The sequence below is a fragment of the Hemicordylus capensis genome, chromosome 1 (genome assembly GCF_027244095.1).
Source record: "Hemicordylus capensis ecotype Gifberg chromosome 1, rHemCap1.1.pri, whole genome shotgun sequence".
In the NCBI taxonomy this organism is placed as follows: Eukaryota; Metazoa; Chordata; class Lepidosauria; order Squamata; family Cordylidae; genus Hemicordylus; species Hemicordylus capensis.
In genome coordinates this window covers 78,280,868-78,297,428 of record NC_069657.1, presented here as the reverse complement: position 1 = coordinate 78,297,428, position 16,561 = coordinate 78,280,868, and the positions used below count along the sequence as shown (strand labels likewise).

The window sequence follows — 16,561 nt, the reverse complement described above, 5'->3', positions numbered from 1 at the left end:
TCTGCTTGTGCGCTAATTTTCAATTAGGCAACTTGCTTTAACGTCATGCCTTTCCGTTACATTTTGCAATCCCTCAGAATTCAAGCTATATGTGTGTGCGTGCGTGCGTGTGTGTGTGTGTGTGTGTGTGTGTGTGTGTCTATGTTTATACCAGGATATTTTTGTGGGGGTTGTGCTAGCAAACACCTGTAAGGAACTTTTTCAAATCACACAATCCCATGTCCTCTATTAGGCAAATCTAGATTTTTTTAAGTGTGAAAGTTGGTATCCTATGAAACACATGATTGTTTGGGTTAGTGTTCTTTCACCTGGTCATTATTTCACTACATCTGCACTTTTTGGGGGAATACTTGAAGAAAAAAAATCTAATCTGATAGCTAAATAGGTGAAAATATGCATAAATGTAATCTAGGCACCGTTCTTCCTTTCCTGGATCTATCACAGCACTTCCCAGTTCTACAGGAATTGAGATTATTTCTCCTTATCCCCTTTAAACAGTGTTATAGCCCAATAAAAGCTACTGTTATCTGTAGGGTTCTACAACTTTCTGAATTTGCATTTGATGCTGTTTAAGGGGAGCCTTGGACATTACAAAGAAACACTTCTAGCTGATAGTGGAAGAGATTTCCTGATGCCCTAAAGGATTCCAAAAAAATAAAAAAGTATACTTCTTTTTGTAGAACCAGACACCTGAAGTTGATGCCCTTAAAAACAAAGCAATAAATAAATAGACTCAAATTTTATCTATCTATCTGAAATGTATGAACAGTCTGCCAAACAGCATGTTAAAACCTGAAGTCATATTTCCTGTGAACATCTTTCTGTTCTGTTTCAAGGTTCTCTGAACCTGATCCCAGCCACACATTGGAGGAGCGGGTAGTACATTGGTATTTCAGTCAACTGGACAACAATAGCAGCCATGACATCAACAAGAGGGAAATGAAGCCATTCAAGCGCTATGTGAAGAAGAAAGCTAAGCCCAAGAAATGTGCACGGCGCTTCACTGACTACTGTGATCTCAACAAGGACAAATCTATTTCACTACAAGAACTGAAAGGTTGCTTGGGTGTCGGGAAGGAAGGAGGTGGGTTTTTTGCAGGTTTTTTAAAAATACCTTTAACTCTTTGAGAAAGTTACTGTCTGTCTCTGGTCATAGCTGTTTCTTTGTTGATTTGGTACCATCCATGTGTGTGGTGATTTATAACATATGACAAACCAGGTCCCTGCCTTGAGGAACTTGTAGTCTAGACAAAGACACAAGGCAGATGACAGAGGGAAGGAAGGGGAGGAGAGAGCAAGCAGGGTAAACGTGGGAATAATATGTCATTCTTTCATGTATATGTACTTATTATTAGTTGTGGTACTGTGTGGGACTTGAGGGTTGTGCCAAAAGAATCATGGAAAGGGTGGGTTTTAAGCAGGGATTTGAAGGAAATAAGAGAGGAAATATCACGCAGGTGAGCTGGGAAGGAGTTCCAGGCACAAGGGGCAGTAAAGGAGAAAGAGTAGAGTCATTTTAGGGAGCAGGAGACCTTTGGACAGTTGAGGATGAAGGTAGAGGGGTGAAGGTCACAAGCAGGAGAGTAACAGAATATGAGAGCAGAGAGAATATGAGCTAACTGAACAAAGAACATCTTTTTAACGTGGTGATTCTCTTTATTTAGCAGGGGGAGAGCAACTGGCCCTATCCATCCCCAGCACAGCATCTCTGAGAGATGCTGTGCTGGTGTGTCTATCATATGTTTCTTAGACTGTGAGCCCTTTGGGGACAGGGAGCCAATTTTTTTATTTATATTTTTATATATCTATATCTATCTATGTAAACTGATTTGGGAACTCTTGTTGAAAAGCGGTATATAAATATCCGTTGTATTTGTATTCATAGAAAAGGAGGCACAAGGCCATAGAGGACTTTGAAGACAAGGAGTTTGTGCTGGATCCAGGAGTAGACAGGAAGCCAGTATAGGATTTTAAGAAAGATCTGACATGATCAGAGCAATGAGAGAGGTGAATGAGTTTAGCAGCAGAATGCTGGATGGAGGCAAGGCGGCTGAGGGAAGACCATGGAAACCCAGGGAGGAGAAGGTTGCATAGTCAAGGAAAGAACATAGTCAAGGAAAGAGATCATTGAACTAGCATTTTCCCTAAGGGGGTAGAGAGGAGATGGAAAGTGGGTTGAACTTCTGCAATGTAGTCATGGGAGAAGTGACATGATTTTGTTACAGACTGAATATGGGTAATGAGAGAGAGAGAGAAAATCACCACCACCAAGCCTTTGAGTCTGTACAAAAGGGTGGATGGCGACCTTTCAGTGGGTGAGAAAAGAAGTATGTATGGCTTGGAAGAAAAGAAAAGAAAGTTCTGACTTGAACATAAACTACCCTGAGCCATTTTTGGAAGGGTGGTATATAAATCAAATAAATACATAAATATTGAGCTTGAGACAACAATAAAGCACCCAAGCAAGACTATCAGCCAGATAGCTGGAGATACAGGATTGGATGGGTGGGGGGAGATCTTGGGTAGAGAGGTAGAGCTGGGTTTCATCAGTGTATGGGTGAAATAATTCAGGTGCAGTTCTGGGGGGGGGCAGGAAACAGTAGGGACCAGCACCATTGTGGGTACTGAAAAGAACCAGTGCTCACAGATTCTGGCTTGGGCTCTGACTATACCTCCCCACTTGCCCCCAGTATCAGTTTTATGGTGGTAAAAACATCATGCATTTTTAGGGCCAGTTGCTCTACCAGCAGGCTTTACCATGGGTTTACTGTGAGGCTTTATTGTGAGTTCAAAGTTGCCCCCACAAACTGACACAAAAAGCAGATTTTAAGACTCTGGATATAAATTGGGTTACACTCTAACACGCACTGAAAAATCTGAATTGTGTGTGAAGCGTTCCCCGATAGCTCACAGAGACTTCGGGGTAAAGTTGGCTGATATGTGAATGCACACCCTCCATTCTGGTGGAGATGTGAACTAAAAATCAGGTGTGAAAAACTACCTGCTAAACTTGAGAGTCACCACTTTGAAGGGTGCCTTTTTGTCCAGTTAGCAGACCATCCCAGATCTGTGCCTGTACATTTTCCTGTACTTGCATCTCCGAGGCTAAGAGTTGGGGTATAGAAAGGGAGCAGTCTAGATCAGGGTAACAGCACAGTGGGAAAGGGGTAAACAAACACCCTTGATTTAATCATGGCACTGCTATTGTGATTAAATTCAAAGTCTACTGTTCCTGTTTTAAATATAATAAATAAATAAATAAATAAATAGGGGGGAAACCTTGGGAAATCAGATCACAGATCTCCCACATTGCATGCAGTTTGGCCCTTTGCTTGATAGGAGGTGCTTGAAGACCTGTAATTGCAAGCAATGGAACTGAAGGCCCCCCCCAACACTGAGGGCATGAAAGCCAAGGAGAGCAAAGCAAGGGATATAAGTGATGTAGTGGCAACCTGTTCTGTTTATTAGCACCCTCTTGTGGCTTCTGTGGGAGATGTCATACTGCAAAAAGAAAACTGTTTCATGTTTCCGTGAAAGTGTGTTTCTGAGTTGGAGAACTGCCCAGATGTGCTCAGTCTATATTTCCATAGACACTACACTTCCATAGACACTTAACCAGAAGAAAAACCATAAAGGGTCAAACACCCACCCCAAACTGCCCCGATGTAAATGAATGGAGCAGAATGTTTGCAGACTCGGAGGGCAGTCACTGGCGAGCAGCAGCGGGGCAGGGAGAACTGGGTGGGCGGGATTTATCTGCTTGAAAAATACTCCCTCAAGGCAGTCACAACTCCTGCTTCTGAGGGGAAAGGCTGCCTAAACTCCCACCATTCTCAGGTAGATGCTTGCAATAAAAATTCTGGAAGACTTTGAATAATTAAGTATGCTATAGAGTTACTCATTAGTGACCCCCCTCCACCACCACCCCACAAAGTCACAACAGATTGGTGTGGGGAACTTTAATCTATGTTTACTGGGCTTATGTAAAATACTTGGCCTAGAAATTATCCTGTCCCAAGCTGGGTTGGTAAGGGTACTAGTGAAGGAGTCTGGCGAAGGTATTGACAGGAATGCAGGCAGGAGAACAGAGCCAAAGACCACAGATCATTGGACAGGAGCCATCTGGATGCAAGTATCCAAAGCAATGAACTGACTAAGGGCTTAACAGTCCAGCAACAGACTGATGTCTTCCACTCTCCTCCCTCTCTGCAGGAACTGTTGGGACTTAAGGGGACCATGCCCTATTTCTCAAGCACTGGCTCTGGTGGAGCTGGGGAGTTTCCAGCATTCCTGGGAGTTTTCTGTGGCTGTGCTACTGTGGGCTCCTGGGGCTCCCTTCCAGTGTTATTTCTGGGGATGGTTCCTGCATCCAGTCTTCCCGGCAGACCCCTCCTCTGATAATAGGAGGTCTGGCTCCTTGACTATGACAGAAGGATGTAAACTGTGTACTTTCTACTTTACTTATAGCTGTAGGACCTCCGTTACCTTCCCTGGCAGACTAGTTTCATTGCCTTAAATCTTTAACATCAGAATACTTGGAATTAACTGGATGTGGGAATCTTCTTTATTTTATTTTTTATTTTATTTGCAGGAAGCATTGGCAGTTTCCCCCATGGAAAAAGACAAGGAGTTAACCCTTTCAGTAAGTAGCTTCTGTAATTGCTCCCTCCAGTCTGTTTTGGTCATCCATCTCTGCTGTCATAGATCCATTCCACTTTACAGTTCTCCATGTAGCTAATTTAACTGGACAACTATTAAAGTTTGTTATCCTGAAGTTGGCCCAAGGATTCCTGGGACGAAGATAACTTCAACCAGTAGATGAGAATTCTCGATCTCAGAAGCTAAGCTTAATGCTTAATTCCAGAAACCACTGAGATCTCCTACCAGTCCTCCACACATCTGAGATTAAGGAGAAGTGCATCTGAGATCGAGAAGTGCTTCCAGGTCAGAGGGCATGATCTGATGCGACACGTGCCTCTTGGCATCTCTTGTTTTAGAATTTAAACATGGCTCCCAAAGTTATGTTCTGAGGTACTTAATAGCATGCCAGCTGCTGGTTCTGATACAACAAATCTGGATACTGCTCTTGGAAAACTACTCCTACTAGTTGTACACTGAGAACTTCAGCAGTATATAAAGCTTCTTAAACTTTAGAACAAAATCTGGGCTCTATTCAGAGCAGGATTGGAGTCACTCGTGAGTAGGAAGAAGGCCTTCAGGGGACTAGCCCTTCAGGAATATTGCAGATCCATCCTTCCCTAGTTTCCAGCTTTAACTTTAAATAAAAAATACTCCAGCCCTTCTCAAAATAGAGAATGGGAAAACTTGCACATAGTATTTTACTTACTTGCCTACTATGAGCAATCCCCTGCTAACTGAGCAAAGAGGCACCTTTTTATAAACCTGCTCCCACCTTCCACTGTTCTTCCCAGTAGGTGCAAAGGCACTGAAATGATTAAGAACTTGGCACTTAGAAGTATGTCCCTGTGGTTTTGAAATTATTTGAGGCAAAAGTAATGGCACAGCTGTTATATGGGGCACAGTTGGGTCCTTACTCTAATTTTGCCCCAGTAGAGATGGTACCACCTTAAGTGGCACAGCAGGAAAATGCTTGACTAACAAGCAGAAGGTTGCCGGTTCGAATCCCCGCTGGTACTGTATCAGGCAGCAGTGATATAGGAAGATGCTGAAAGGCATCATCTCATACTGAGCAGGAGGAGGCAATGGTAAACCCCTCCTGTATTCTACCAGAAGAAAACCACAGGGCTCTGTGGGCGCCAGGAGTCGAAATAGACTTGATGGCACACTTTACCTTAGAAATGGTACAATCAAACTTTTTAAGATCGATTCTGCAAGTTCCTAGATGTGTTTCTAACATAGTGTTAAGACTGGAATTGGGAGTCACAAATTTGGAGACCTGGATGCGGATTACTAACTTCAATTATTGGTTGAAGTTGGTATTTACTCTGGTGGGGCTGGCTCCACTAGTACTTGAAGACAGCTTCCAATCATAGTGGAAGTCAGCTGTTAGGAAAAAACTTCCTTTTTATGGCTTTTCTCCTGAAGCACTGCAAACTATGGGATATGAGCAAGCAAAAAAGGTGGTAAAGCAAAGTATACTGGATATGGAATGGCAACAGGAGATGATTAAGGCCCTGATATGACTTCAAACATGGAGATCTGCTGTTAGTATCAAGCCAGCTGATTACTGTTGAGCTCTAACTATTTTAAAGTGTTGTAGAGCATTTGCACTAGCCCATTTTGATGTATTGCCCTCAACTGTTGTACATGGTAGATATGGTAAGATTCCTTACTCTGAACACTGCTGTCCATGTGATGCCCAGGCCATAGAGGATGTGGGTTATGTTTTATTATACTGTAATTTTTATAGGCATTTGTGAGAAATTTTAATCTTACCTCATATTAGGGATATACCTGGCAGAGAAGATGAAGTATCTTTATCTATATTTCTCTAAGACATACCCATGGCAAATCTCATGTGTGGCAGCTCTTGCAAGAGTTCGGAGAGCTGTCGGATAGCCACAGGTGGGAGGGAAGAAAATGGCAGTGGCTGCGGCAGCGGGGCAGGGGGAGAGAACGGTGCCAAAAACTCCGGTGGGGATAGACGGGCGATGGGTATGGACGGGGGGTGGCAAGGTGGAAGGAGGTGGTGGGTGGGTGGAAGGGGGTGGGAGCGGGCGGAAGGAGAAAGCAGTGGGGGTGGCCCACAGCGGCAGGCAGCAAACTAGAGGCCTATATGCTCTGCGCCCAGCCCAGCTAGTATATTTAATTTCTCCTGTCAAATCATGAAACTAACTTTACCTACAACGTGGCTAAGTTTTGCCTAATAGCAATGAATATATGACAATGTACATGACCTGCACAGAGCATCTGTATGCTAATACTTTATTGCTCTCTTTGCCCCTCACCACAGCCTCTGCTGTATTGCTCAGTGTCATAAATTTCTTTGTACATACAGTTTTCGGTCTCTTGATTTGCTGATACAATGGTGGTGGTGGTGGTGATTATTTATTAATTTATTAACCGTCCCATCCAGAGGCTCTGGGAGGTGTACAACTAGTTTAAAAAACGTAAAAACAAACCATTATAAAAACAAACATCATTTCAGACACACTACTTAAAACAATATAAAAACAATTTTAACACAATTTAAAACCAATTAAAATACTCAAAAAACAATTTTAGAACCTTGGAAGGCCAGGCCGAACAAGTAGGTCTTTAGGGCTAGTGAGTCAAATGATCTTACTCATGAGAGATCTATGTAAAGTTGACCATTACTAAATACTGGAGAAAGGAGATGCCCTCAAACAACCTGTGGGGTGATGAAGCCTGTCCTTTCAGTTCACACCTGACATGACCCAACATTGTTCTCTGTCCTCAAACTTGCATACCGTCTGAAAGCTTTCTTTCTCCCCCACACACCTTTCCTTCTCTCCCTCCCTCCCTCCTTTCCTCGCTCTCTTCTCCTCTCTCCCCCTCTCATCCCCTTTCCCCTCCTCCCCTCCCTTCTTTCTCTCTCTCTCTCTCTCTCGCTTCCTCACTTCTCTTCTTTCTTTCTCTTCTCCCCTATATCCTCCTGCATGCACTTCTCCCCCCACTCCCACCCCAGCCTTCCAAAGGAACCCACTTCAGCACCCAGAGCAACAGCTCCAGCATGTGTGGCCTTCTCCAGCCGAGTCCCGGTGCTGCTTCTCCCTCTGAAGGGAGCTAGAAGTGGAACTCCTCCACCTCCAGCCCCTTCTGGCCCTCATAGGCCACACTTCCCCTGCTGTTAATACACCCTTTTGCAAGACTGTATCATCTCCGGAGCACAGCAGCAAGAGGCAGGCAGCTGTTTGGGATGAATGGTGGGGGGAGTTTTGCTCTGGGAGCTGCCTTATTCAATGTCATGTTGGGAGCTGCCTTATTCAAGGAGGGAACGGGGTGTGGGTCTGTGTCCCTTTCTGTGGGGCTGCATTTAGTGAGGCAGCCGTCCTGCTCAGCCCACCTCCTCCTCAGTCACCTCCAGCGTTCTATGTATGCACTTGCCACGTATCGTCTAAGCAGAGAGGTGTGGTTATATATTCATCAAAATTATATTGTTTCTACTGTAATAGTCGTGATATTATATTGTTTCATGTTTCTGTACTGGTCAAAGACTGCAATAAATTCTTTCTATCTATCTATCTATCTATCTATCTATCTATCTATCTATCTATCTCTATTTCATATTATATCCTTTTCTTATTCTGAGGAGCTCAGAGTGGTGTACCTGGTTATTATTATTTTTTTTTAAACAAAAGTTCTCAAAGTGGTTTATATAGCAAAACAAATAGATAAAAAGCCTACTGCTTAATTATAAAAGTTTGTTCTGATTGAAATGGCCCTGCTTGTGGAGCAGATGGGGAGAGTAACCTATATTAGAGTAACCTTCATCCACTGTGGAGAAAAAAAATCTTTATGTAAATCCAATACCTATCAGCATGATTTTAATTGGACTTCTCACCTCTTCTTTCTCTGCTCCCTCAAACTGTGCATGTTCTACTCCCTACCCTTCTATAAAATTAGTAGGACGTCTTGTTTAAGAGCTGATGGGCAAGCATGACACACATGGCTGGCTGGATGGGCAGATGGAAGGACAGGACATCCTGCCACTTGAGATCAGTCCGGTGGGACTGGAAACATCCAACGTAGCACAAGTGGCATCCACAACATTTGCACTTTGAAAAAGAAATAATGGAAGAGGGGTGACAGTTGATCTACTTTTAATGCCATCACCTAGTACCTTGGAGAAGAAGATGAAAAAGAAGAACATTACATCTTGGAAAGAAAACAGAACAGCTACTGATGATTTAAATTTTTAGAATTGCTTGGACTTGAAGAAAGAGATGTTTAATATACTGTATATAAATATATGTAAATTGTACAATGGTTTTGTGCCAGCTTTAGTGTGAATGTTTTGTCCCTGCCTAGGACTTCTTCTAGGGTGCTTAAGAATAAAGGGGTCCGGAGGAGTCTGGAATCCAGGAATACATTGATTTCTACAACCAACCCAATTTCAAACTTCAATTTATTTCCTTCACAACCAGAATCTGTACACATTTAAGGCGCAGGTCATTCCTTTGATCCCCGCAACAGACACTTTTATGCAGCAGTTAAGGCTTTCAGATGCACTTTGGGGAGATTAGAAGCACCAGTATGGCCATGAGCTATGACTGAAGGTCAATAACCATGCATGCACAGGCCTGTATCTAGGTTGTTACCAAAGGTGTTCCTGAGCGCTTGTACCATGACTGGGTGAAGCCCAAGAGGAATGCATGATATATCAGTAAGTACTTGGGAGTCAGGCAACTGCTTTCTAATTTAATATAGATGAATTGTTACACAGAACTAGAGAGCACAGGAGGAAATAGGTGATGGAAAAGGTGTTTTGTTATAGTTGCAGACAAATATAACTGTAATTCTTCTTCTGAAATGGTCAGAGCAGCTTATATATGGCTCCAGGATGATCTCCCAGTGGCAATGCTCAGGGCCAGACCTGCTTGGTTCAGCAGTAGAATGTTCTTTCAGACCATTTTCTGGTATTGTATGGATTTCAAACGAATATTGCTACCTTGGCATAACAATAGCTACTCTCAGCCATGCTGAATCTTACTCTGTCTGGACTAGCTGTGATCAGCATTCAGGTTGGGCTACAGTTGTGGTTGAATAGGTCCTAAATGGTTAGTGTTCAAATGTAGGAAGAAATGTGGTCTTCTGACCTCTTGTCTATACTACTTATGGCAGAAATGAGGGTGGAAGAGGCAGAAGTTTACTTCCCAGAGATGGAGTTTTTAAAATGCTAGTGGCCACCTCCTATATTTGTATCCTGCTTGTTCACGTAGGCTTCCAGGGCCTTTGTTTTTAGCATCTGCCTGTCGAAAGATGAGAGTGTAACTCTCAGTCCTGATAAAGGCCTATAGAACCAGAACTAAGAAACCTGGGTATTGTAAATTAGCTTGCATTGTTGCAGAAGAAATTTGTTCTGCAAACTAGAGGACAGTGTGCCATTGCAACTCCATGTTTCAGCACTAGACTGTTGAATGCTGAAATACTTGAATGCTCTTGAAATAGCAAAAGCATCACTGTCTGAACAAGCAGCAATTTTTCCAATACTAATGGCTATTGGAGCCATTCACAGTAATGGCTTATGGGTGCGAATGCACTATTAGCCCAATCTTAGCCCGGGCTAATGAATGCACCACTAGCCCACAGTAATGGCTTTGGACAAGTCAGTGCTTCAGCCCAAGTCCGTTATCTGCTGGCTTCAGTTGAGGGCAGGTGCAGATGGTTCAGAAAGGCACCGTCTCCTTAACCTGTAATACAGTTAGCACACATGGTCCTAGTTCCTCTGTATCTTCATTGTCTTTGAATGCACAGTTATGGGCTGATGGCAGAAGGTTCATGCTGAGAGGTATTTTGCCTGTTGAATCACTTGCTTCTGTATAGCAATACAGTACATTAAATATATGTATGGTACTTCTCAGCTTTCTGCAGAATATTTAGCAATAGTTTTAAGTTATGCAGTTGTGAATTAAGTGGCTGAATTGACTCCCTTAGTTCATGTACATCTAGCTCATCTCCAACTGATGGAAGATAGTGAGAAAGGGAGTGCTTTATTTAGTATCATTGTTAGGTCAAAGGTCTCTTGAGAATGAGTTTGGTGGCAGAATAATCAATAATCCCAGTAATACTCTAAAGATGGAAATAAACCCAAATAGAATGCCAGGCAGCATGTCATTCTATTTCAAAATAGTACTGCATTGGCTGTCTCAAATCATACACAATAATGTGACAGCTATGTTCTATTTTGGGAATCCCAAGACATCAGTTCATGCCACATGGGAGCCCTATTCACATGTTATGTTCAGTGCATGTATAATCTGTGTACAATACGTGTGTATGCAGATTTGTTTGCACATACAGTTCATACATTATGTGCAACACATATAGTAGTACACTTATCTGTGCTCTCCATTTGATGGGACCTGTATGCAGGTTCACTTTTGAAGTGAATGTCATTCACACAAATACGTACATGTGTACAGATCTTTGTAAGCACGTACAACATAAAGCTGGTTTGGACAAGTGTCTGCTCACTGTCACACATCATCAGTCTGGGGACGTGGAAAAACATGCCTGCCCTGATGTCATTAAGGACATTACAACACTCTGTTGGGATCTCTTTAATCACGTGAGTTCATCTAGCAAGCATGAATTGTCCCCTTCACTAAGCAGGGTCCACCTTAGTTTTGCATTTGAATGGGAGGCATGAGCACTGTAAGATATTCCACTTGGGATGTCTGCATGCTTAAAGGTTCCAAGTTCCCTCTTGGCATCTCCAGATAGGGCTGAGAGAGACTTCTGCCTGCAACCTTGGAGAAGCTGCTGCCAGTCTCTGTAGACAATACTGAGCTAGAGGGACCAAGGTTCTGACTCTGTATAAGGCAGCTTCCTATGTTCCTGGATAGCCCCTCTACACATGCTACAAAGCCCTGTTTAAACGGGTTTAGAGTGTGTGTAGAAGGGCAATTTAGCTGATCACCCCCTCAAACAATTAAAGGGTGTTCTAACTATGTTGGGGTGCCCTTTAGCAACATTAGGGCTCTCAGTGGGACCCTGACTGATCATACAATTGGGCCAGTGATCATCTGAATAATATTCAAATTGGCTATAGTATGATGCTTTTGCTCCACAACAGGAATATCAAGTTCGTTGGTCTTGACTTCTTAAACGTTCATAAGAAATAGAACAAATTGTAAAAAGAAATGGTTCCTGGGCTTCTGGCTCTTGGGGGACAGGCAGTACTTCTAAATTGATAGAATTTTGAAACTGGCCAAAAATGTTTGGGTTTTTTTTTTAATGGTGTCAAATTGTTTCACAAGTGTATTATTACGTGAGTATTTGTCTCATGGAACAGCAGCACCCACTGCTGGCTTCTCGAGCCTATCACATACAATGTATGTGCCTTCTCTTCAAAGCTCTGCTCTGAATATTCTTTCTCCTTTGTATACACATGACATATTGTGTATGTATTCCAGTTACTTGGCTTAGAGTATAGTGTAAAAAAAGTCTATTTTTCCAATGCAACACTGTTGTAGGAATGAAAAACAACCTTGTAGAGAACTTTGTTGTTGTTTTTAAACCAACTTTGTCCATGTGTTCCTTCTTAAACAAGATGGTTTTCCTTAGTCCTGTTAACAATGGTAGAGAACTACAGGCTGTGGCAAGTTCTTCTCTCTTACCAACTCACCTTGGGCTGAGTGCTTGCTACTCTGTTGAAGGAACCACTTACCTGTTCATCTAGGATACAATCTTAACACTATTGTAAGTAAGTGCTCCATATGCGGTAAGGAGCCTTTGCTTCATGACGAGTGGTTCCTCTTGCCTCATATTCTGTCTCTGATAATGGCCAAATCAACACTTGTTTAGGGAACTCAACAGTAGAGGATGCTAAGAGTACTTTATTCTTCTCTCTTTGTATATTTGTTTAAGGTATTAGGAGCATACAAATCAATAGTATATATACCTGAAGCATGAGTGTTGTCTTGCTGAATCACAGCAACAAAAGCCTAGTCTAGCATTCTGTTTCCAGCAGCAGCTAGATGTCTGCCTCTGCATGCATTCACTAGCAGGGCACGGAGGTGATGGCTTTTTACTCTTGGCAGTTCCCACCATGTTACTAATGGTTGGAATCCATGCACCTTCTGTTGTTCAATTTTGCCTCCAAATTCAACCGAAGAGACCACAACCCATAATGTGCAAGAGGTTTTGCTTTTCTGCAAAGCTTCATTTTGGAATTTCAACCGCAGTCTTGGTGTGAGGATCTGCCCTCCCAAATGTAGAACACATGCTCAAGGGGTGACCCCACACTTTCCCTTTCAGTTTTGTTCTCTTTTGACTGCTGTCTTTATCTTGGACATTCTTCCTAATTGAGCTTGGCCTATGCCTGATCTACTTCTCGCTTTAGTTCACCATTGTATCTTTTTGTCCTGAAGACATCTGCCCCCTCCAAAAAAAAAAAAAAAAAAAAAGACTCAAAGGATTTCCCCACAAAATTACAGGAGTCCTCAGACTTACAACACAATTGGGTCCTGAAAATGGTGTCTTAAGTCCAAATGGCTTAATTTGTAACCTATTTTATTATAGGAAACAATGTTATAAATGGGGGTTTGGTTCCTGAACTAAGTCTGGATACCCCACCCACCAACCCCTTTTCTTTTTGGTGCTGCTATCAATGCTAGTGGTGCTGTCAATGCTGGCACCAGGGGTGTAGCAAGGTTGGAGTGGGCCCAGAGACAAGATTTTAAAATGGGGCCCCCCCTCACTGAAGAAATCTTAAATGAGGCTGAATAGTTGTAACAAAAAGCATTTTTATTTTTATTTATTTATTTTAGGGATTGCAAAACGTTTTGGGTACAAAACGGGCCATTTCGGGTGTTTTCCCATTTTCCAAATCTGAAAGTTTTGTACACAAAACAAAACGTCACTGTTTCAGCTACAGAACATTTTGTTGTTTCGGACCTCCATTTTGTGGTTATCTCTGAGTCAGTCTCCATTTTGTGTTTGGCATCTCTTTGAATTTCCCACCCTTCCAGCCTTCTAATTGGTGACCTAAAGCATGGGCTGACCTGCTGACGATTTCCTCTTTGTTCCCCATTGGCTCTTTTGCCTCTTGCCACTCTTTACTGACCCCACTTTGACCAGGGGAAGGGCCGAAGAAGGGGCAAGGGGGAGGGGGAGTTCAAGGAAGGGTTTTCGATTCATTCAGCATTAGTTACTCATGCACCATTCTGGCTTTCTGCCTCATTGGAGAGAGAGAAAGAGAACTAGTTTGCATGGCATGGCATGCCTCAGGTTGCCATGATGATGCCATGCCATTGCCTATGCCTGCCTCCTTGCCAGCCTGAGCCCAGCCAGCCAGCCTGCTATGGCTACTGCATGCCAGCCTGGATTTATCTACTGCATTGCTTTTTTGTTCCAGAATAATTTTTATCACCCCCTTGAGAGATGCCATGCCATTGCCTATGTCTGCCTTGTTGCCAGCCTGAGTCCAGCCTGTAGATTCTCTGGTAGCATATGAGATTTTCAACAACAAACCATGAATCCACTCTCATATGCTACCAGAGAATCTACACTCAAAACATCTCAGAAACAACAGAACCCAGTACCCCATGGGTTAGCAACCCATTGGTGTGGTTGGCACCCAATGTGCTCTATACCACCACACTCTAGGCCACCCCAGTGCCCTCCACGTGCAGTTATGGGGCTGCTGAAACCTCCATCATTCCCTATGGGGAAGAACCTTAAAGACGCGTAAACTCCATTAAATCTTTACAAATCAGCCCTCTGCCCAATTCCTTTGAAATAATTCTGGCAGCTTCGTTGCCCCCAATGTGCACTACCACCCACCCTACTCTGCTCTGGGCCACCGCCTTTCCCCCTAACATGAAGCTATACTTTTGCTGAAACTTCCATTATCCCCCACCCATCGGGCACTACCACCCCCACCCACCAGTTTTGCCCCGGGGCAATTTTTTAAAATCCAAAACATTTCGGATTTGGATTTGGATTTTGCAATTTCAAACAAAGAACAAAATTGGTGTGTTTTGGATTGGCTGATTTCAAAGAAAGAACAAAATCGGGGTGTTTAGGATACAGGCCAAGAACAAAACAGAAAACAAAACAAAACAATAACCTTAATTATACACACACACACACACACACACACACACCCTATGTGCCACAATAGGACATCATCCTAAATTATTTTTTAAAAGGTTTTGTAAATTGTGGACGATGCAAGTCATTTTAATGGTACTAGAGAAAGACATGCTGTTCCGGTAGCTCCAAGTCTTAACACTCACATCAGTTTCGGAAGATGAATACAACTGAAGGAAGCCCAGGTGGGTGCACGGCTGGGGGAGTCAGTCATGTGACTTGCCTCTGGGTGTCCCCCCAAGACAGTGGGCCCCCAGACAACTGTCTCCCCTTGCCCTATTATAATTACGCCCCTGGCTGGCACAGCAGAGAAGCTGGTGGTGGAGAACCAGAATTTGCTCACCCTTGCCACCTAGCCCTTCCTGGCTCTTTCTCACTTTTCCATGGAAGGAAGGAGTCAACTGGGCAGCTCACCTCCAACATATCCTCCTCCTGGATAATGATTAGATGTGGAAGGAAGGTGGGCAGGAAGCAGCATGTGGACCGGGAATAGTCCAGTCTCTCTCTTGCCATCACAGCGCAGCAGCTGAGTCTGGAGGAGGGGAACGGAAGTAGCTGGAGCATCTTGGATGGCTGAGACAGCCAATCTCTCCGCAGTTTTAAATGCTGCCACAGCCATGCCAGGACTGACCGTCTTGATTACAATGTGAACATGAACTACCATTGTCACTTCCTTCTCTAGCCCATGCACCAGCAGCTGTCTAGTGGAGCCTCCCGTAGTGAGTGTTGTAAAGTCGACACTGCTGTAAATTTGAAACCAATTTATAAAATGTCTTAAGTGCTATTTGTTTAAAATCAGAGCATCTTAAGTTGAGGACTGCCTATAAACTGTTGTAGTCCCTGTAATTCAGCTGTAGATTTGTACTTCCACATACAATCCATCCAGTGTACGGCTCATGGAAGGTGTAGTGCACAATACTTTGCCCATGCCTGCTTTACACACTCCCTGTCCCTAAAATCTAGTGCACTTCTGAGAGCAGAGAGTTAACTCATTTACTCTCATTTGTTCTGCCACCTGTCAATCTTACAAGCAGCACTGGCTCCCACTGTTCCTGGGATCTCAACATCTTGATTATTTTAGTGCTAGATCCTCTCTCCTTCTGCCAAATGTGATGCTGATGTCTCCTGTCTATGCATAGGCAGAGACACATGTGCCTGCCGGAGTAGCTTACTCGTGCTGATCTGGAGGAAAACCTGGGCTGAGAGGTCCCTCTTCAGAACATTGCTTCCTCTGATCTAACACTGCAGTTAACCCACACTAGCAAATCTCACAAGATCTTTCAAGAGCTGCACCCCATGCAGATAGAGGGAAATAAGTTTACATAAACATCCTTAAGTATAATCTACAACTAAGACTCAATTCCTTCCTTCCTTTCTGGTAATAGGTTTGCAGCCCAAACTGCCCCCTCCCTCACCCACTAGACCTGAATAAAGTGTCCCCCTGCCCTACACAGTGCTTGTGCCCTGCTGCTGGATAGGGCTTCTCTCAAACAAGGGACTGATATCTGTCCAGACCATCACAGCCCAAAACAACATACAGCATCCCGCATTTCAGAACATGGCAGTTCCACTCAAGTCTGCAGTCTCTCACATTTTTAATTTTTTGATCCAGCATTCCTAGGCTGAAAAGGCATACGGCTATGTTAGTGGCATACTATGGATTTGGATAACTAGACATTTCAGATAATGAAGTCTGACTGTGAGACTTCTTGTAAGACAGAATATCTGCTAGTTCTCATCAGCAATTTGTACACATGGAAAAGCAAATTGCATTTGGAATACAGTAGCCGACTTCTGCAGA

At 43.3% G+C, this 16,561-nt stretch overlaps 1 protein-coding gene and 1 long non-coding RNA gene across 7 annotated transcripts in view; one reads left to right on the top strand and one right to left on the bottom strand.

Moving 5' to 3' along the window:
* The window catches only part of SMOC1 (SPARC related modular calcium binding 1), a 136,706-nt gene extending 127,692 nt beyond the window's left edge, over nt 1-9,014 (top strand). For 2 of the 6 annotated variants that reach the window (XM_053257308.1, XM_053257300.1), the window contains exons 11-13: nt 837-1,084; nt 4,592-4,642; nt 8,569-9,014. In XM_053257308.1, coding sequence (XP_053113283.1) covers nt 837-1,084; nt 4,592-4,642; nt 8,569-8,585 — 316 coding nt within the window. In that variant the 3' untranslated portion in view covers nt 8,586-9,014. Of the gene's footprint in view, nt 1-836; nt 1,085-4,591; nt 4,651-8,568 lie in introns of those variants that run through there. The other 4 variants (XM_053257337.1, XM_053257328.1, XM_053257318.1 and 1 more) reach the window with 2 other exon arrangements.
* LOC128327937 (uncharacterized) overlaps nt 1-16,561 on the bottom strand; it is a 34,487-nt gene that overhangs the window by 1,352 nt on the left and 16,574 nt on the right. The gene's annotated exons all lie outside the window — the stretch shown is intronic.